The 22,357-nt window shown below is 32.6% G+C and overlaps 5 protein-coding genes and 2 long non-coding RNA genes across 7 annotated transcripts in view; 5 read left to right on the top strand and 2 right to left on the bottom strand.

Moving 5' to 3' along the window:
• Positions 1–118: 118 nt before the first annotated feature.
• On the top strand, positions 119–757 carry LOC149903668 (uncharacterized). The gene is made up of 2 exons (XR_016457419.1): positions 119–451; positions 585–757. It is a non-coding gene; the product is annotated as an uncharacterized LOC149903668 (long non-coding RNA).
• A 544-nt stretch (positions 758–1,301) lies between these two features.
• Pym (partner of Y14 and mago) lies at positions 1,302–2,777 on the bottom strand. The gene is made up of 3 exons (XM_090108740.1): positions 2,588–2,777; positions 2,114–2,383; positions 1,302–1,665 (listed from the first exon to the last, which is right to left on the bottom strand). Exons 1-3 carry the CDS (start codon positions 2,619–2,621, stop codon positions 1,412–1,414), a joined length of 558 nt encoding a protein of 185 aa, XP_089964866.1. The 5' UTR covers positions 2,622–2,777; the 3' UTR covers positions 1,302–1,411.
• Positions 2,778–3,497: 720 nt separating this feature from the next.
• mip40 (Myb-interacting protein 40) lies at positions 3,498–7,189 on the top strand. The gene is made up of 6 exons (XM_090108459.1): positions 3,498–3,725; positions 3,940–4,054; positions 4,288–4,476; positions 5,425–5,560; positions 6,389–6,534; positions 6,826–7,189. Exons 1-6 carry the CDS (start codon positions 3,638–3,640, stop codon positions 6,833–6,835), a joined length of 684 nt encoding a protein of 227 aa, XP_089964585.1. The 5' UTR covers positions 3,498–3,637; the 3' UTR covers positions 6,836–7,189.
• Positions 7,190–7,480: 291 nt separating this feature from the next.
• On the bottom strand, positions 7,481–10,820 carry LOC149903665 (rRNA N(6)-adenosine-methyltransferase ZCCHC4). Its single transcript, XM_090108461.1, has 6 exons — positions 10,451–10,820; positions 9,943–10,184; positions 9,309–9,512; positions 8,699–8,900; positions 7,848–8,174; positions 7,481–7,602 (listed from the first exon to the last, which is right to left on the bottom strand). The coding sequence occupies exons 1-6, from the start codon at positions 10,760–10,762 to the stop codon at positions 7,513–7,515; spliced, it is 1,377 nt and encodes a 458-aa protein (XP_089964587.1). The 5' UTR covers positions 10,763–10,820; the 3' UTR covers positions 7,481–7,512.
• Positions 10,821–11,008: 188 nt separating this feature from the next.
• LOC149903664 (uncharacterized) lies at positions 11,009–11,904 on the top strand. The gene is made up of 2 exons (XR_016457393.1): positions 11,009–11,282; positions 11,715–11,904. It is a non-coding gene; the product is annotated as an uncharacterized LOC149903664 (long non-coding RNA).
• A 1,157-nt stretch (positions 11,905–13,061) lies between these two features.
• Positions 13,062–17,607, top strand: P32 (complement C1q binding protein P32). The gene is made up of 5 exons (XM_090108978.1): positions 13,062–13,427; positions 14,564–14,714; positions 15,263–15,459; positions 16,180–16,268; positions 17,063–17,607. Exons 1-5 carry the CDS (start codon positions 13,193–13,195, stop codon positions 17,213–17,215), a joined length of 825 nt encoding a protein of 274 aa, XP_089965104.1. The 5' UTR covers positions 13,062–13,192; the 3' UTR covers positions 17,216–17,607.
• Positions 17,608–19,566: 1,959 nt separating this feature from the next.
• Positions 19,567–22,357, top strand: part of Pat1 (Protein interacting with APP tail-1) — a 56,966-nt gene continuing 54,175 nt past the window's right edge. Inside the window, exon 1 of the mRNA XM_090108460.1 lies at positions 19,567–19,770. Coding sequence (XP_089964586.1) covers positions 19,582–19,770 — 189 coding nt within the window. The 5' untranslated portion in view covers positions 19,567–19,581. The remainder of the gene's footprint in view (positions 19,771–22,357) is intronic.

The following is a 22,357-nucleotide window of genomic DNA, read 5'->3' as shown; positions in this document are numbered from 1 at the left end:
AATTTAATAAATAAAATATAATAAAAGGATGCAATACAGCAGAATAATATTAATATAATTTAAATTTTATTTTGATTTTTGACTCAAGTTGTGTTGTCATGGGACATGGAGTAAATAAATTATGACAAAATAAACTTGTCAAACAAGTTTGGCAACACGTAAAAGTAAACGAATTGAAACTCATTTTCATAATTCGCAGTTGTTTTACAATAAGAACAAAGATTAGATATCTCAGAAACTAAACAATTTAGAAAAAATGTATGTTCAACTATTACTTTTGGTGTTTTGTTTGATTGCCATCACGAAGGTGGAAGCATCACAAGGGTACGATTTTGGCGATTTCCTAGCAACTGTGCTAGGAATTGGTATCGCAGTGACTGGTATTCTAGCATGCTTAGGAAATTACGCTAGGCAAAAGGCGAGGAACGAATTTATATAAGTGTTTAATAATGTAAGTAAGTTATTGAAACGACTGACGAAAACATTCAAAGTAGAAATAAATATTGGGTGGGCTTTGTTGACTAAATATTAATTAGGTACTACCTACACTTTTCAGTTTTAATTAATAATGTTGTTCTTTGCAGAGTTTCTTCTAAGTTGTAACCACAAGGAAATAAAGATAACTTATTAATAATGAATATACCATGGCACCAAAGGAGATGATTATTTGCAAGTTGAAGTGATAGATTGTTTTTGCAGAAAACATTAACATCATGTATTTGTAACTTAATCAGTGATTATATTGTTATCTATTGTACCAGCTGTTTCATTATTCTCATTTCTATAGCATTAAGAATTTAAATACAGAATTTGAAATAATAATGTTTGTAATATATTCAGTAACATAAAACATTACTGTCTATAAGATAAGTGAAAATGATAATAAACTGGCTTGCCATGGAAAATTTCACAAGTTAATTAAATATTTGATAATATAAAGAAATTGTTAATTGTGTAAAATTCACTACTTGAATAAAACTACATTTATCCTGAGTGTCATTTAAATAAGTTTTTATCATACCAGACTGAAAAAATTCTACTGAATAACTTTTGATGTTGTTTGATCAAAATTATTAGTAAACTATTTTTTTGCCTCATAATAACTTTTAAATGTTACCTTCAAACCTAAAAAAGTCACCTGAATAAATAGTGAAAAGTACATCTAGCCATCTATAGCGTGATCGTGCGGGGTGAGGTAAGTGTTTAATTTTTGCGGGAGGCGGAGAGTGTCCGTTCTGTAGCGTTTAGCTAATATTATGTATTCTGTGATCTAGCACTTACAAAACAGTGAAACACATCAGAGATTGTAAATAATTTTATTTTACAAGTGCAAATAAATTTCATGCACATATTTTATTTAGAAAATTAATTAAAATTGAGTAATTTAAAATGTAATATTATGACTCTTTTCTTAAACGCTAGCTTTTTCTAATTCTTGTATTGCTTGAATGATTTCATTTTTCTTTGATAATTTCTCCTTTTGATCTTTGTCGAGGGTCAGGGTGCCTAATTTTATCTTTTCCTCCAGAGTTTCAATGTCTCGGAGCTTTTTTCTAAGATTTTTTATTTTTTTATTGGGGTCTGATGAGGGCTGTGATGATTGGCCGTTAAACGTTGGTTCTGTTATGCCACATTTTGACAGTTTCTCTGCAACTTCCTCTGCACCTGTAAAAATAACATTGTATAAGTATGCACAAACAAACAAGAAATAATTAAATGAAAACGGAAGAATAGATCTAATTTTTCACTGATTGATTCAATTTCAATAATAATTAAGTGATTTTTACGAAGGTAGTTATCGTTTCATCTAATAACAAAATTTTAAAAATTAATTGTACCAATCAAATGCAGTTCCATAAAAAAATGGGTATGGATCCTATTTTTGTAAATTAGCACATTAAAATCTAATAAGATTTTATTTAATTAATGAATAGGTTATAGCTTATTATTACGATTTTCAGAGTATAATATGTAGTTGTATTACAATATTCAATGACAATTCAGATATAAATTTAATTTGAGAGCATGTTTATATTTACATCATTCAAGCAGACAATATGAAATCTGGGTACCACAAAAAACAATAACATCTTATTTAAATAACAAAACCAACCTGTCTTCTTTTTCTTTTTCTTCTTTTCCACATTGATTATCATTCCTGGAATCGGTTGAATAGTTCCACCAGCCTTCTTAGGTTTTCTCGCTTCAGCCACGATTTCTGGAGTCAAACCAACAGGCAAGCCAGTGGTCTGTCTAGCTTTAAACTGCTTTCCTTTACTTTCATACAGTGGAACTTCCTCTTGAGGCACATAGCCGTCTCTAACCCGCCGCGGTTTCCTCCATGTACCATCGGGACGTTGAGTAGCTGGTATAAACTTGCTTCCTGAAAATAGTCTTGATTTAAATCAAAGGAGAACCGAAACGTCACATTTTTTCGCGCTTACCCTGATCTGAGTTGAATTGTACAAGCTTTATTAGAAAAACATAATTATACATTTGAACTAACAAAAACAATATTATGTTAAGTTATGCATAATCTATTTGTTAAAGATTATCAATTGTTTTAAATATACAAACAATCGCGTACCATCTGCATCATGTTGATAACTTGTTGTGGCCATCACACTTCATATATTGTGTATTTTAAAGTAAAAATAACTTCCTACATCAAATTAGATTGAGTTCATTTATTATTATATTTAAGTAAAGTGCTTTTTTTATTTTCAAGAGCTAAATACAGACGTTACAAGAGCAGCTTCCATTATTGAAGCCAATTGACACTTGACAGCACATTGACATTCTATTATTCGTTTAACAATCGAGTCTCAACTTTTATTAAATACTTTTATATTACGGTGTATTATTTTCTGTGATTATTTAGTATAATTGGAGATGGAAATTTATTATATGGGAAGGGATTGTAATCCTGGTTCCATATTATTACACCTAACTTGGCAAGTGGGTGTGAAAGGGATAAAAAAACATACAGACGTCATTCAAAGCCATATTTTCTTGTTACAAGTTAATGTTCATACTGAAATCTCCAGTGTAGTAGATATAATAAGCTTCTTGATACAGGGTGTCTCACTATCGTTTTACTAAGCGCGAAGGTCATTGTAGTCTTGCATTCACTGATCACGTAAAAATACATTAAAAAAAATTACGGCAAAAATTTTTTGCTAAATTTTTCCTAAAAATTCGCGTTTTCTTCTCTAGCTTCACGCAGCTGGCATAAAACGCTTCGCTAATGTGAGCATTTTGTCTATGAAATTTTCATTGAAAACATAATCTTAAACGATAGCTCACGTGCGGGTGGGTGGTGGCAAAGTTGGGCGCGTTGCCTGTTAGGGGTGTACACAAAGAGTTTTCAGATCTATTCGAAAAAAAATGCATGTGGAATTTCATAAGTATTTTTTACGTACTTACGGCGGGACACCCCTTGGGAATGTATTTTCTATGCTGTATAGTCTGTACCTATATTACTTACTCTGTGGTCTGTTCAGTTTGCTTCCGTCACCTGTCATTTCAAAACAAAAAACAAATCAATCTGGAAACTAAATTTTATTTGAATTTAAATTCTTGATTCTGTTTTCGAAATTGTAAAGTAGTGTAAAGTTGTATTATTTAATTTATCAAAATGCCAAAACGTAGGAGATTAACACCAATGAAAAGCAAAAATAAAATAACGACACCCGCAAAGACCAAAGATATAGATGAGCAAAGAGGTAAGCTAATAACTTTAAAGTTCAGTAATTTCCACTATTTAAGTCATAACTTTTTAATTTTCTATCGATCAATGATTATTGTTATGATAATAATTTTTTAGCCTGTACTGCGTACATTTAAATATTACGGTGCAGTTTACTGTACTCTTAAAAGAGTTGTACATACAGTAGTGCATTATTCCTAATATTTAATTCTAAAATGATAATTTCATAGATCAAGAGGTAAATACTGCAAGAGGAAGGCTTAAAGGTGCACTTATGGGAATGATGGAGCCACAGGCGGAGGAGTCGGATAATTCCTCAGACTTTACACCAGCTAAAAGAGAGAAGTATGATCTACACTGAAAATAAGTTTTGTCCTTCATTCTTTATTAATGAAATGATTTAGTAACAACATACATAATGTTAGTAAATATATTATCTATAAAATAAATTGATAATTTTTTTTATTATTTAATAGCTTATGCTTTCTATGTAGTAGCATTTTTTTTTCTAGTTATGACAATTTAACAATTTACTTTTTTGTTAAATAATTAGTGTTACTACCATTAATATATTTCAGAAAGGTTAGTAGCCATGATTCCACATCTGATGAAGAGGACCCCAATAATGGTTTAACTCGGCAGTCCTATGTGCTGAAACTGTTTGACCGCAGTGTGGAGTTATCTCAGTTTAGCGAAGACTCTCCGTTATATCCTATATGTAGAGCGTGGATTGTGAACCAGCCAAGAGCTGATTATAAGAAATTTGCGTAAGTTTATATCATTCTTATTTCTATAGCATGAAATGCAATGTGTAAAATATAAATTTAATGTTTGGAAAAAATTGGCAGCGCATTAAACTTATAAAGTAATCCTCTCATTAATTTTGGTTGTCTTGGTCAACATAGGGTACGCGCAGACAGAGAGCGTTCTGCGTTCCGCGTTCTACGTTCTGCGTTCCACGTTCTTTGTAATGTGAAGGATCTATAGCGCCGGCGCACACAGAACGCAGTTAGACCGCGGCGGTCATTCGGAATGCTTGCGTTCTCGCGTTCTCTGTACAGAATTACAAAGAACTCGCGTTCTCGCTATGGCTGGTCCGTCTTCTCCAATTGGTATCTTGTTTTTCTATTTCAGATTTTACATAGTCATGTAACTCATTGAAGCTATTTATTGACATTCGAAAATAAATATAAAATCTCTCTTCATCTTGAAGCAGCTCAGGGATAAGAATACTAAATTCTCCCATATCATCTCGTTTCGTGTTGATAGGGTGTACCCAACATTTTCTACTTTTTTTTGACTCCTTTATACTCCACAAAAGCAAGGCTTCATCTTCGGAAGATGAACTTTCGAGAGACATGTTTCTCGTGCGGAGAGTCACGAAATGGAACGCAAATGTCTTGAACGGCTCCTGTGTGCGCTAGAACGCAGAACGCAGAACTGACGAACGCAGAACGCAGAACGCGGAACGCAGAACGCTGTATGTCTGCGCGTAGCCATAATGTCTGACTAACAAAACTGTTTAAAAATTTGGATATAATTAAAATTAGTGAAAATCTCCGAATTGCTCATTAATATTTTTTTTTTTTGTTCTATAATTTGTATTCTATTATAAAAACTGAAATAATCTTGAGGAATCTAATGCCAATACAATATTAAGCTTTTGCACTGATATTCCTCATGTTAAAAGAGGTTTTGAATTCATATTTTTTTAGCAATAAGGATGACAAGGAAGACAAAGTAACAGATGGAGTGGAACTACCAGGGCCTGAAGGACCAGTGGTGTCCAGGATACCAGAACTGCTACCTGAACAGTTGGCCGCTAATAAGGATAATATTAATTTGAATTATGTGAGTTTAAAACATTTGTTGCATTTGTTAATCATTATTGTGATAATTTATACTGATGTGTGTGGATGATACTGATGAAATATTTATTACCTTTTTCAAAGATTTTTCGATAAAAAATATTTTTTAAATCACGCTATATCTCCCCTTTTATACTTATTATTACTAAAGTTTGGAACTATCTATTCACGCAAATTATTTTCCTATACAAAAAAACTTATAGCAAGTGTCTTGAATAATCAACTTTCTTTTTCTTATATAGATGAATCTCGCGTGGCACGCGGGGTGTTGGGCGGGTGTGCGACACCCATATACAATTACTTATATACACTATCATATCATATTTTTTGTTTTTGAAGTGAAAACTTCTTTAGCGGCGTTGAGCACTTTTTCTGTAATGGGTATAAAATCTTAAACTCGCGTCAGGACACGTGATCTGATCGAAAAAGCGACGACGTAAGACGGATGGAGAGTAGACAGCTATCCCCTCTCTACTACGCGCGTTTTCACTTCTGCCGGCACTCCCGGAGTGCAACCCGTCTTTTTTTATAAAGAAAATAGTATAAATGTCGCCTATATATATATTATTATTTATTCGATCAAATACATTATCTAGCGCGAACCGCCCCCCTCCCGCGAGCAACTCCTAGCGTGGCACGCGGGCCGCTGGGCGGGAGTACGACACCCTTATATAAACACACTATCATATCATATTATTTTTTGTTCTATCATATCATATTTTTTGTTTTTTATAAGGAAAATAGTATAAATGTCCCTTATTCCCTATATATAATATTAATTATTATTTATTCGATCAAATACATTATCTAGCGCGAACCGCCCCCCTCCCGCGAGCAACTCCTAGCGTGGCACGCGGGTCGCTGGGCGGGAGTACGACGCGCGTGGCTCGAGCAAGCACAGAGAGTACACCGGAGATATGATGCCGCGCAAAACGTGCTGTATAAGATTAATGTCAAGTTAGTTGCCTTTAATAATTATTCTCTCGATTAACATTTTTTCTTTTTTTAATAAGATTTTTTTGTGTTTTTTTCTGATATTTATGTGGTCAATTTAATATTTTCTTCTGTAAGCTATAAAAAAATGATAACACAGGGTAATAGGTAGGTACCCTGTTAATTTTGATATCTCATTATTTATCCCAAAGCATCATTACTTTGTGTAAATAAAAATCAGAATGACCTGAAGAATGTGTATCGGGAATTTTTACTTAAAATGAAATCTAATAAAATTTCTTTGTTTTATTGCAGCGCTCTCTGATCGAAGAAAAAGCGGAAACACCATATGGGAATAAATCGTAGACAAATAATAATTTGTAAATAGCTTGAATCACACGGAAAAAATCTTCATACAAATATTCAATTTTTATATGATTTTCTAATGTTAAGTAATGTAATTTTTTAAGAAATCTTTTAACCATTCTTTTTTTTTATATGTATTGTAAATAGAGATGCTTTACCTGTTTTTTTAAGCTCAACTCATACAGAATAAAAAAAATAATTATCATTGTATTGCTTTTTAGTAAGTGGAATTGGACTGTTATGTAATAGAATTAAACTAAGGTGAAACAATAGAGCAGAATTAGTATTCAATATATCTTTGTCTAACGAATAATCATTTGATATGAAGACCGTTATGCTGATTTTAAAAATAATCTAAAACGTTTTTTATGTGTTTTTCGTTTTGTGAATGATTTTACGAGATTTTTTGTCGTCAACGAGTAGCATTGGTTGCTGTTTTGATTAAATCATGATTGATTTGTAAATATATTGATTACAATAATTGTTATTACATTTTATTAATCACTTTCATTTTATATAATTTTTTTGACAAAATTGTAAAAAAAAAATTAGTCACATCCTTAACAATAAAAAAACTATTTTATAAACTTGAAATAAAACAATGTATATTAAAATAAAGTTTTATTAAATATAAGTTTACTTTGATTTCCGTTTTTTATTGCTGACAGCTTCCTTTTGAGGACATTCTGATTTCTTGTGTCCCTTTTCATTACAATTGTAACACGACTGAAACAAAAATATAACATTTTTTTTATAAATCCCACCAACACTGATGTATTTTGTTTTTTTTTTCAATAAAACCTAAACATAAACACATTTGAAAATTGTACATTAAGCTAACTAAGATCGCGATATTATTTTTAAAGAGAGAAAATATTTACGAAAGCTTTTGTCACGTTTAAACACATTTTATTATAACGAATAAATTAAACAATATTTTTCTTATCCTAAAATTAGCTGAAAAAACTAACCTGCGATTGCACAACCACTCCACACTTGTGTTCCGCTTGACAGCATCTCTCGCACACCTTACAATGCTTGTATGTAGGCTTGACACACCGCTTGCACAAATCACAATGAATATACCTCATGCCATTCTTACTTGTACACTCTTTGCATTTATTACAATGTATATTCGACGTGGCAACCCAGTATTTGCATTTATCGCAGAATTTGTAAGTGCTATCGTTAGATAAGTCAATGGTGATAAATGGTAGGTTAGTGAAGAAACGTACTGGTGAACCGAATTTACGACCGCCTTTGCTGTTTTGGAACTTCTTGTGGTTCTGATATTCTACCTGTAATTGATAAATAATGCGTAGATAATCTATACTAATATTATAAAGCTGAAAAGTTTGTTTGAACGTACTAATCTCAGAAACGACTAGTCCGATTTGAAAAATTCTTTCGGTTAGATAGCCCATTTATTGAGGAAGGTTATAGGCTATATATCATCACGTTAGGACCAACAAGAGCGGAGCAATGCGGGTGAAACCGCGCGGCAAGCTAGTGTTTTATATATGTAAAGTCAGTAAAATTGTATGTTACTTTTATAAAATTTTAACTTTTATATTACCTATTATCACCATGATGTACAAGTAAGTTGACGTAAATAGTTACGAAATTAATAATAGAATATTCAAATTAATAATAGAGGTCATTTTATGAAAATTTGTTTTGTTTAAAAGTAAGTAACTGTGACAAATTTTTCATGATCAATTTTATTTTTTGAGTAATAAATCCATAACATCTAGTTTTTGCACAACATAACATAGTTGTAGCTATAAGTTTCGATAAAAATTTATTTCGAACATCAAATTACCTGATAATCATGCATCTTAATCTCAGGCATCATATTCGTAATGTATGGTTCAGAAAAGTATGGGAACGCCCATATAACTGGTAGAGTGCCTTCTGTGTCACATACTTTATTATAACTTGCTGATAACTCTTTAATAGTATGCACTATGGGCTCCACACGACCTCCGAAAGGAGGGTCCATAACTATACAGAGGTTTTTATTTCTGTAAAAATAAATTATAAAGTTATGTAGCAGGAATATTATGGTAAATTAAATTAAAAAAAAAGAGAGAGGAACTGCATTGATTTAAAGAAAAATAAAATGATGTGCAAAAATCAGAGCTCTTGGTGATGATTAATAAAAATTTTTTGGTAAATAAATTGACTGCTTTTGGAAAATTATTGCCTACATTGAATAAGAACATATTATTATCTAGTACTCTATAGTACTATAGAGTACTCTAATGACTCTATAGTACTATAGAGTACTCTATAGTACTCTAAGTAATAGAGTCATAATACTCTATAATATCTGTGTGTATTCTATAGAGTCAGAGTACTATAGAGTCATAGTTCTCTATAGTACCTACACAATTTAATTCAAGCAAATAAGCAGATATAAAAATTATTACTTTGATGCTTTAAAGAACTTCGTCAGCACTTTTTCATCCGTATTTCCGTTGAACAGATAATTATTGAACATGTTGTACCACAGAAACTTAGTTGGTTCATAGAACTGGTGGTGTCGAGAGTCATAGTCCAGGAGTATGGAATTAAAGTCAGGGTGCGCTTGAGCTGCTTCGTGGATTGATGGTGTTCCAATACAGAGAATATTGCTGGAAGAAATTGGTGGATGATTGAAAATAATAATAGTGTGTGTATAATAGATTAACTAAATAGAATGCATATGAGGACACATTCACATCTTAAAATTATTATGATAAAAGATAAACTTATTGTTTAATCAGAGACTAAACCCTACTTATTTAAAAATTATATGATGCTTTCATTTCTAACAGTGTACATATTTAATAGAAATAGAATTTGGATTGGCTGGTTTTTTTACCTCACATGTAGATAATTGTTCTACCAACCTATTTCTAATCTCTAACCTACCTACCAACCAACCTATTTTTAAAATCTATTATTAACACTTTATTTTCCACTAATTAGTGGCAATCAACAAGCTATCTTGGTATAATCAACTAAACAGCTACAAAAAAAATATGACATAATATGAGTAGAATAAAAGGCCATGTCAGTTACCTAATCTTGTTATTCTTCAATATCCCCAGAACAGTGCTAACAGCTTTTTTAGTGAACAAGTACTGGGCTTCTCTATAATCATTTTCCAAAGTAGGTAACCAAGATGAGGGGTTGCTTAATAGTTCCTCAGTCAATGGGGTGGTAATGCGATGATCCCCTCTGTGTTTCTTAGATTGCGATATTAGGTAGAGTTCCTTGCATGTGTGACAGTAGGCCCTGTCTGATGGATGTCGTGATTTTACCTGTAGTTTTAAAATTGATAAAATGAGTGTTGATGATCAAAATGGTGTTTAGAACAGAGATGAGTTAAGAAGTACATAATTTATGGAATTCTAGGTATGTTTGAAGGTACTTAAAGTTTTGAAATTACTTTATATAAGTTTGCTTTCAGTAAATATGAAATTTATGATTTATTTTTTTTGGAATAAATTAAAGATATGAATTTTATAAATTATTTCGGTGCTTCTATACATAGAAATACTTCATATACATTTATATTTATGCATACCTCATTCAAAGTATTCCAAGCCGCCTGTTTATCAATTTTGGGTATGAGGTTATAGTACTTTTCATTACGTTTTCTAACCCCTTCCTTCTTCCAGTCTTCTTCGTCAATATTTAATGTACAGTCCTTTTTGTCTCTACAAGAGGCGCATGCGAAATATCTTCCTTTTTCGCTTGAAAACAATAAAGTAGGTCCATGTAGACACAAGGGATGTGTTGTTACATCTTCCACTATAACTTCGACTGGAGATGATTTTAATTGTTGCACATTGTTTGTATTGATCTCAGCTGCAGAAAACTTACGTTTCTTGCCCATTATTACTTCAAAATTGATATATTACGCCCAAAAAAATATATTTCGGTATTATTCTGTCCTCGTTCAGTTGCAATTCACACGTGAATCTGACAATCAATTGACATTTGACCAATACTCGCCACTCGGGGGAGCATTTGACATATTTCAAAATTGATGCCACAATGAAACCATCTCAGACTCAGAGGAATAAACCTATAGAGTTCTTATATTGAGACAGAACAAAATACATATTTTCTTATCTACTTACTCTTAGTCAATAACAGCATAAGTCAGATTGAGATAGCGATAGAGTATCTGCACTGTCTTCAAACGTAGCGCGCCGGCAGTCAGTTTGTTTTCCAACCAGCTGGTGGGCTCAGTGCGTCAAGTGTTTTTAACGAAATATTTAGAAAATATAAAGTGTATAGTGTTTCTTTTTACTTGTCAGTGTGCTAAAATGACTATTGTATGTTTAGCTATCGGCTATTACTAGTCGAATGGGAGTTTTGGATGAAAACAATGAAAAAATATCTTTCCATCGGTAAGTGATTTTCAGCAAATTGATAAATATTTATGTTCTAACCCTATTTGAAGGTTTTATCAAGCGCTTTTTTATAAGTTTATGTTGTAACTGTAACATTTACCCACTTTATGGGGTTGTGGAATACAAAAGAATTAAATAATTTTTAAAAAATGTCACAATATTATCAAGTTTGGCATTTTGTTTACCACCGTAGTGTTGTAACACATCTAGCGTATATTATCGATTTATGACAAAAAATCTATTTCATATTAACGTTGATTTATTTATTTTGTTTCTTATATCAGATTTATATGTAGTTGTTGTAGCAAATAATTGATGTAAATTTTCTACAGCAGGAAAATAAAAAATACCACGTGGTTGTTTTATTTGACTTATCTGTTTAGTTTGTTGTTTCTCTTTTAGATTATTAATAAATTCATTTTGTTTTAGATTTCCAGAGCTAAATAAGAAATGGGTATAAAACATGAGACGTGTAGATTGGACGCCGTCGAAATTTGCTAGATTGTGTTCACTGCATTTCGAGCCTGCGTGTTATCAAGATGGATACTCTAGAAGAATTGTGCAATCTTACGCTTACGTTTTTTTTGTTCCTTTAGATAATAAATACATTTGTGTGTGAGTGAATTTTTATTTGGAATTTTTTTTACACATTTACTTTAAATGTGTAACTATGTGAAAATTAAACGGTTGATTAAATGACAGTTCTCATAGATGAGAAACTACTATTGAAATACATACTTAATATACATGCGTTTTCAAAGAAAAACCCGCATAGTTCCCATTCCTGTGGGATTTACGGGATCAAAAGTAATTTTTCCAAATTTCATTGTAATCGGTTTAGTAGTATTCGCGTGAAAGAGTAACAAACATCCATCCTCACAAACTTTCGCTTTATTAGTAGGATGTAAGGAAAATGTTTTCTTAGACTGTCCTTTTATGAACTTGTTAAAATTCATGCTGACTGTGCCTTTCTCCTCACTCCTTTAACTTTATTGATCTTTATTTTAAATTAGTTACATTTCAAGTTTAAAATTTATTTTAAAATATACTAGCTTTCCGCCCGCGTTTTTAACGAAAATCCCGCACAGTTCCCGTTCACGTGGGATTTCCGGTATAAAACCTATCCTATGTGTGTATGTACAAAATTTCATTGTAATCGGTTCAGCAGTGAAAGAGAAAGTTATCCATTCTCGCATAATTTCGCATTTATTATATTCGTAGGATTAAACAAATAATGTATTCAACTGAAATTTATGATTAATTTTGTTTTTTTTTTATTATTTATTATTTCACGAAACCGTAAATGCAAAATGCATTCACGATTTTATCGATTGAAGCACATCCCATCACTATCACCTTCTATCTATCTAAATACGTACCTATAGTAAAAATGGTGCCATGACTATGTTGAAACGTAGCTTGTAGTCTATAGCTATCTCATTCTTTCATACGACGTTTTCTTTAGATAGAGAGAAACAAATATATGTAAATTGTCTCTGAGATCTCAGAGCAATAAAGGGTTTATTCCTCTGAGGAAACCATGATTATTGTTATTTTTTGACCTAGTAACAAATTTGATGATAAACATCATGTAACTTCTAGAAACTTATATTTGTGCTTATATTAGTTTTCATCTAGTGAAATCGTTCCTCAGAATTCGCTTCGATAATCATCTACGATTATCTAAATTCTCAAATAAAGATGGATAACTGTAAACCAAAAAATATATAATTTAAAGCATTTGAGAAAATGAAAAGCATCAATAATTTATACTGGCAACACAAAATACATAATCAGCACGGCCGGTCGGGATTTGTCTTTTGACTTTTATAAAAATTAAAATCTCCGGAGTCCATTTCTCCGAAATATTCGTTAAGTTTTTAGTGTATTTTTAAACAATTAAGAAAATGAGTGGTCTAGTAAGAACAGCTCACAGAGTCCTGCACAGCTGTGTTAAGAACAGCAGCCTCGCCGGTGCAGTTATCAGCAGGACCCAAGCACCCGTAAAACGTGACTTCACGCGAGGAATCTGGCACATGAGCTGTTCCAAGAGACTAGACGGCACATCAGCATCCACCGGTCTTTTGCACCACTCTAATACCTGCAGTTGCGGGTGCGGCTTGAAAGCGCTGCACACGAAAGGTTACTGTTGCATTTATAGGTTATGATTGCGCCACAGTTGAATTTATTTTCAATCTATTCCGAAATTAATTAAGTCTAAGAATTCACGAATGTCATTTATGTTGAAAATAAGTTTTCTGTCAGAAAGATAAATTATTAATACAATAATTTGGCAGATCACCACCAACCTACTACGAAACCAAATGAAAAATCCAAACCCCTTGGTAAGTCCTTTCCCTGTTCCTTGTACCAGTATCCTATCCTTAGATGCTAGATTGTAGATTTGGATGTAATAAAAAATATTGTATCAGGTACTTACTTGCTTTTTAAAAGGCTAAGCAGTACTAAAATTATGCATAGTTGCATTCCCTGTAAAATTTATTGTGTCTATTTCCAATAATTAGACAATCCATTTGCAGGGTAAATTAATTAATATTCACATCCAGTTATAATCTTCTATTGGATTATGTCTGCATAAAAATATTAAACAATTATTTTAGTAAGTTTTTAATTAATTTATAGACATGAATGTAGTAGTATTTAATATTATTGGAGCTAACTGTAGAAAAAATATTTTTTTTTTACGCTGCAATATGGAAGCGCTTGGCCACGATCTCGCCTGATGGTAAGCTGAGATGTGGCCTAAGATGGAGCGCGCTTCCCTAGAATGTACCTGTTCACTCTCCTCTTGAAGACCCCCATATTGTACTCATCAGGGAACACTTGTACTGTTCCTAATTTTCTAATCTTCCTCACAATAAAAAAAGAATGATCTTTGTTTTCTTTTATTACCTTATCTTTAATTCATTGTTTAGATAAATTTGCAAAAATGTTGTTAATCATTGGAAAGCATACAATTAATTAGTTTAAAAATTCCCATCTAAAAAAATTGGTTGTTTGTAAAGTAGGTTTACGATCAAGATGTTTACGTGATAACATCTTATTGGTGGCAGGGCTCGAGATGAGACGGGAGATCGGTCCGTCTCTCTCTCGTTATACCTGCGATCGCGCTTGTGAGGTTTTGGTGTGACACAAGTTTCTGAACATGTCACCCGACTAAAACGATTTTAAGAACGTTATCACGTTATCTTTTATCATTGTATCAATAATTTTTTTTAGTTTATTGTATTATATCCTATACATTAATACATAACTAGGTGAACGGGAGCTGGTGGAATTCCTCACAGAGGAAATAGTTGCGGAGCGTAAAGCGCAGAAGCTCAAGACTCTGCCGACAGAAGTGGAAGGGTTCTCCGTTAAGAGTGATGGTGCTGAGGTGGTGCTCACTAAGCAGATGAAGGATGAAATGTAATAAATATTTCTACTTTTTTATTGTTGTATAATGATAGTTGACTCGAAATTGAAATATAGAATACTGAGAAGTAGTTTTTGAATTCATTTTTCTATTTCATTATCTTGTTTTCATAATTTATATTGTAATATTGTAATATTATTGTTGATTTATAATCAGTTTCACAACTTCAAGATAATGTTTTGTATAACCTCATCTGTTCATTTAAAATGATAATTGTAAAAGGATATAAATAGGTAAATTTATCAGTTAGAGGTAAAACTGACCATTAAAAACAAATACATTTTTTAAAATAGATTTCAAAAAAATAACACAAGCTATTCACCATTATCTATATTCTATACTAATATTATAAAGAGGAAAGGTTTGTATGTATGTATGGTTTTCACTTTTCACGCATAAACTACTTACCGATTTTGATGAAATTTGGCACAGATAATCTTTAGATCCTGAGAAAGAACATAGGCTACCTTTTATTGCGAAATATGTACCACGGGCGAAGCCGGGGCGGACCGCTAGTATATCATAATCTTTCAAATTCTAGTGTCCGAATCACATTCAACGTTAACCACACAGTGGATTCCGAGGACTTTGGGGACGATATTCAGCCAGAGAAGCAGGAGTTTGCGGAGATGAGGTCCAAACCCCAGTTTGAAGTGGACCTTGTGCGAGGGGACACCACCCTCGGCTTCACATGTTCGTTCCTGCAAGAGCCTGCGAATGCTGCTGCTGATGAATATAGTGAGATATTTTGTGTCTTTAATATTTGTACTAGCTGATTGGGTTAAGTTCCATCAAATTTATACATTGTATTGTTACCTCTTGATAATTTTTTAAAGAAACACACAATTCTCTTGTTCAATAAAGAAATTGAATTCGAAAGCTTGTGAAAGTAAAATTTTAAAATACATTTAGTAACTACTGATACTATGACATTACAAAACGATACGCCCACGATACGATTCGTGAATCGTGTCGTGTGTTGTTTAACTGTCGTGTCGTACGCGTTAACGATACGCTTACGAGATGTCTTCACTTACGAGATAAAATGACTGTAATATTGTTGTAGCATACATATAGCTTTTTAAGGGCCGATTTTTCAATGCTTGGATAAAACTTATACGTCCAATAAAGTATTACACGATAATATTAAAATGTCACATAAACTGTCAAATACGGGCAATTAGAATACTGTATACGTTTTTAGAGCCGATTTTTCAATGCTTGGATAAAACTTATTCGTCGAATAATGTATAAAACTACCATTTTAAATACGTATTCTAATTGCCCGTATTTGACAGTTTACGTGACATTAATATCGTGTAATACTTTATTGGACGGATAAGTTTTATCCAAGCATTGAAAAATCGGCCCTTAAAATGGTAGTTTTATACATTATTCGAAGAATAAGTTTTAACCAAGGATTGAAAATTTTATTTATTTTATTTTATTAACTTACAGATGACATATTCGGTATTGATGAAGTAACGCTATACAAAGGAGAGTGGTCTGATAAAGTGTATGCAGTGGCTGGTGATGTGCTTGATGGGGTATGTAGTCTTCAAATATAAAAACTTTGTGCATTTGCTTGTTAAAAGCTGTATGAATAAAAATTGCAAGATAAATCTGTTAGGATTAATTCTAGAGCTTCTTTATATTTTATTTTTAATATATTTAATTAAAACCCTGACAAGAATAGCTGTGCTGTTCGGTTCCACCCATGAACCGCAGAGAAAATAATTAAAAATACATAAGAAAAAAAATTCAATTTGTGATAATAATTGTCTTGCCATTAGTGATTTATCAAAATTGTTATAAGTACTTTTTATTTTGGTTAAAGTCACTAAAATAACAAGGTTTTTAAATACAAAATCGGTTATGTTGAACCATATACAATTTTTGACAGTTCCACCTAGTCACACTGTGGCTTTATGGTAAATCATACCACTTTGATCTCGACAGTCTCGGGTTCAAATCCCGCTATGACCATAGATTAAATATAACCCCATATATCCGCCATACTTGATTCCGTAACTATACGGTGCTCAGGTGCCAATTATGGGGAAAATCAAAGCAGGAATTTGAAGTTTAGTTCTCATTCGTGTGAGGATTATTCATTGAATTGCGACATTTTTATAGGGATTAAAAAAATCTTTTTTATATTTTATCTTGTCTTTAATCAGTTTTTTAATCCTATATAATCGTTGCCAACAATACTGTCAATAGATATGCGTGATTAGATTTTTTTTACAACTTTTTTTTTATTAGTAATGACTCATTACTCATACTTTGATTATACAACATGCATTATTTTAGAAAATAATTTTATTTTTATTTTTTTCAGTATCTCTACGATCTGCTTATGAATGTCCTCGAAGAAAAGGGTGTGAGCAATGAATTCGTTCAGAAACTGTCAGATTTTAGCACCGCGTACGAGCACACCGCGTATATTAACCTTTTGGAGGGAATCTCCAAGTTTACTATTGGCAAACAATAATCTGTTAACCTAGAATAGTCGAAGACAACATTTTGTATCTGTGGAATCTGTACTGCCATATTTTATCTATATTTTATATTGCAGCTCTTCGAAAAAAGCTTTAAAAATAAGATTGTTTGTTGTAAGATTTATTCTTCATATGTCTGTAGCAAACAAAATAAATAATAATATTTTCTCAGTTTTGCAAAAGCACTTATTTACAGATTTTCGTGTAAATAATTGCTTTTCAATATAAAATATTTGTAAGGTTCCACAGAAGAAAGAATTTATTTCTGATTGTTATGAAGAGCATTTATTTTGCTGTAAACAGCTTTAAGAATGTTAGTTTAGTTGTGCAATGTGTTGTTTGATTTAGTTATAATGTTAGTTCTGAATAAAATATTACAATAAGATACTGGTGTTTTATTTAAAAAAATCTTGTCTTTGTAGTTTTTTATCTATGGTTTTTGTTATGACCAAAGGAACAGCTAAGTTTTCTTTGCACTCCTAAATTATTTTTGATCTGATTTGGATGGATTTTGCAAATTTAGAAATGTCGACACATTAATTAAAGTATTAAAAATAAATAAACCGCCACCAAATAGAGTTAGTGCATCAAAAATGTTTTGCAGTAATTGGGCTACCCATTTAGATCGTAAAATTTTAGAATACAGAGCACTTTTTTTGCCGTGAACTTTGCTAAATCACATTCAGTAATCAGTACCTCCAAAGATTGAATGGCAATGAAGAAAGAAAGGGCTCAAAAAATCATAATCGATCTACAGATGAATTGAATACGATCTAAAATAAGATGACCATCGATAAAATCAAAATTAGCGAAACATGAACTTACTTTTTTAAAGTCGGTTAAAAATAGGCTGTGCCGCAATTGACGCATTTTATGTACGTAAGAAGATAGGAGATAAAATTAAACACCCATTTGCACGCCCCCAAACGCCTGTAGAATGATGTTAGCGTGAATATCACGTAAAGATTATAGAAGCGTTCCGTTTAAAAAAATGCATATTTGAAAAAAGTAAGTATTATTTTTACAAAGTACCTATTCAAGCGTAAAGTGAGCAGTGAGGCACCTTCTAGGCTTGTAGCGAAGCACGTACCATCGTCCATCATCCACATCTCAGCTAAACATCAGGCGAGAAAAAAATATAATATTGAACATAGCACAGGGTAGGTACATACTCCTTCAAAGTACGTTGAAAGTCACAGGTTGAAAGTATATGAAAGAAAAAAAATTTTTTTTAATGCGGGTTCAAATTCAAACTTCGAATTCCGCCTCATGATGGCCTCAAGATGTTTTTTCTTCGATTTTTTATATTTTTTCATATTAGTCCGGGATACATCGCCCATTTTTGCAAGTGATTACTATCAAGCTAATTTTTCGTGAGTAGCTTTATTTTGATGAGATGCCCAATAATTTCATGTACGAAACTCTCGATTGTGGTCATATTGTGGTAGCTTACAGAGGTAACAAGGATAAAAATTTTTGATTTGACATGGATTTGACAGCTAATTTTGCGTAATAGCTCTTAGAATACTGTCGCTCGGCTTTGTTTCCTGCCCCTAGTTTCTCTGTTTTGGTCGCCGAGAGACTGAGTCGCCGGCGACTGGTCGACAGTGCGTAATAGCTCTAAGTGCGCAAGCCCCTATTTAAACTATAGTAAGTCACAGTCGCCGGCGACTGAGTCGCCGGCCGCGGCGACTGGTCGACAGTGCGTAATAGCTCATAATGTTATGCATATACCTAGTACCTACCAGGTAAAGTTATTTTAAACTTTATAATTCAGTTTTCATAATATTAACTAGGGAGGTATTAATTTTAATTTAATTAAAAATTTAAATAATTAACTTAAAACTTATTGAATACATACGGAACTTGGCAAATGATAATTGGATTTTAAAAATTTTACACCCACGTAAATTTGCTCATGCGATAAGAGTACAAATGATGTTTTTTTAAATAATCGGACTATAGTTATCACTTTATTATCAAGTTGTAAATAAATAAGATTAAAAAGCATGCTTCTATAAAAACTGTTTCACACACCAGATTTAGGTTGAAATGCGCGGGCGCGGCAGTGCAATAGTATTTCATACCTGTAAAAACTTCGCTGTTATTCATTGGCGATCAGCTGTTTTAGCACAAGTAAAAAAAAGAACAAGCATGGATCCATATTTGTTTTCTCTTTCACACTTGACTCGTTACAATGCCTGTGCATCAACATTCACGCTGAAAAGAAAAACAAATCGATTAATAGTTACAATCTGACCAATTGGTGCCCTCTGCACATTTGAATTAACCAATAGGAGAAACGATTGTAACGTGAACTTAGTTGCGAATCGATTCGATCTGCCAGACGTGATGCAAAATGAAACGAGTACTATTTTATCTCGCCAAGATGGCTGACGTGTCTGCGTTAGTGCGCGTGAAAAAAACACCAAATAGTTTGTATGATTTGTGTTTAACCAGTTTAGTGAACTACTTGCAGAAATCAAAGTGCGAGAAAAATGATTTGCGATCATTGCCGGACAGCATCCTCATGGACGTTTATTTCAAGGTAAGTCACTAGGACCGACCACATTTCTTATCTACAAAAACAGTGACGAAAATTCACCGTTATTTTATCCAATGTTTTATATCATGTGCAAATTACTGGTATGAGGGGCGCTGATTTAAGTACAGTTTGCACCTATGTACCTACTATGTAGTGATTATTTTGTTTTGTGTTGGGTTCACGGTCATGCGTTGCTAGAATGGGTCGTACCTCGGTGGAATCACTTTCACTTGCTAGCAGTGATCATGCTATTGTTACGAAATACTATATCGTTTTGAGAATATTCAATTTTGCATAAAACTCCGTAGGAGAGATACAATTTCTGAGGCTTAGGTAGTATTTTTTCTTTATATTTGATAGGAACCTAACAAGATATTGATTCAATATGAATGGAATGAGCAATATCTTACTTATTTATTAAATACATATTTATAAGTACCTATGCTACATTGGATATAAATCTAAAAAAGCACTTTACACATTGCATAAGATATAGGTATTAATGTTTTCATATTATTATAGTAATAAGCAAATACAAGAAGCAATTGAAAAATTTTACAATGAAATTCATAAAAAATTCTTATTTTAAATCATTCATCTGATTTTAAGCAAACAAAATTCAATAGGTAACTAGTTATCTTGTGTTTACCTAAAATTATAAATTCTTATCAATTCACATGACATAAAAAATAAATAAATATTTATTTATTAATTAATTATTACATACCTATTAGACCGGGAGATACTGACACAAAATTTCGAGTCATTTGTAACAGGATGGCGGTTCTACAGGGGTCTTAGTACGCAATGACAAAAAGAAAAATGATGGTATGAACGCTGGTACCGGTGGGTTAGTCGCGTGGGCGTTAGTCGAACTCGTCAGAAAAATAGCGAAAGTCAAACGATTTGTAACACAAAAATTTTAGAATTTACCGATAGCCCATAAAAAAGAAGTAGGCGGTAGTGTCATGCCATACTTTTCCGGTATGACTTACAGCCCGCCATACCGACGCGAATGTGTTGATTTAAAAAAAACAATTATTCAACCATTTGTACCAAGCTAACTTTTGCACAGGTAACCATCGTCGTGCAGCCATTTACGAAAATCGCCATGCCATACTTTTCGGACGATTCCAAATGGTCGCCATACCGCCGAAAATCTGCAAATTTTTTTTATTTCGCCTATCTTTTTGTACCAGTATTGCATTTGGCTTTTTGGAGAGTATTTGATAAAATGTGACCATTATTATATTTGCCATACTTCTAGTAGGGGGAAAAAGTGCTGTCATACTTGAAAAATAAATTTATTATTAATTTATATAAGTGAAGATTTCCAACACCTAGATCTTTGAAATTTTGTATTTATATTCGTTGATCCTCAAACTTACAGGAAAAATAAGAGCCATACTGTTACAAATCGTTTGACTTTCGCTATTTTCCGACGAGTTCGACTAACGCCCACGCGACTAAGCCGCCGGTACCAGCGTTCACACCATCATTTTTCTTTTTGTCATTGCGTACTAAGAACCCTGTAGAACCGCCATCCTGTTACAAATGACTCGAAATTTTGTGTCAGTATCTCCCGGTCTATATACAATCTGTAGGCTACTGGCAAAAGGCTTGTGTTGTCACTTTTCCATTTTCTAGGACCATGTATCCAGTCCAGGTTTTAGCAACTTAAAAAAAATAACTGATGGAAAAATGTTCCCAAAAGTCAATAAAAAGTACATATTTAATCTTCTATAATCTTTAAAATTCCAATTACAAAACTTATTTTTATTTTAAAGTGAAAGTACATAGTTAATGCAACCTTCTCTTTCTTTTCATCTTCACCTTTCTAATATCTTCAACCTTCTAGAACATTCTGGGACATTCTAGACATTTAACATACTCCATTCATAAGTCTTGGCAACTCCTGACTCCCCATCCGATTAGGGCCCTTCTGGCCTCCTCCACTCAAGCGACAGCTCAAGCCGAGGTTCGTGGTCCCCGTCAAGGGGGGACGCCCTTGTGCATGTCGCTACCAGGGTGAACCTTCAGTTCACCCCCGCCTCCGCGTTAAAATGTAGAAGCCCTTCTGGCTAACATTGAGAGACACCACACAAAAAAAAAAAAAAAACTCCTGACTGATTATTTTGATAATCTACTACTAAATATGGATATTTCATTTAATATTCTCACTTTTTATTGTAATTGTTCAATCATGATAAATTACTACAGGTATATCATAAATTATATGTTGAAAATGCTATATAGTAACTATGTGACAACATAGTTTAATGTTGCGGTAGGTTGCATAGAAACCTTGATGTTATTATTTAATTATCAATGATTAGCATTATAAAGAATGATAATTTATGGGTATTCCTACTTACCATATATATCATTTTACCTACATGTTTTATTTATTTAAAAGCGATAAAAAACTATAATACATTTTTTATTGTGGTAAAAATTAGGAAACACCTTAAACAAGTAAATTGGTAAGATCAATTATCTAAATCTATATTTATTTTGTATCATTGTATTCCGTTCATCAAAGCCTAAATTAGTTTCAAGCCCAAAGGTTTTCATTGACTGGGCGGTACAA

The sequence above is a fragment of the Colias eurytheme genome, chromosome 13, assembly GCF_061535395.1.
Source record: "Colias eurytheme isolate Ceu_HAF_F1 chromosome 13, ilColEury1 Martin Lab GWU primary, whole genome shotgun sequence".
Classification (NCBI taxonomy): domain Eukaryota; kingdom Metazoa; phylum Arthropoda; class Insecta; order Lepidoptera; family Pieridae; genus Colias; species Colias eurytheme.
This window is presented reverse-complemented; position numbering and strand designations above follow the sequence as displayed.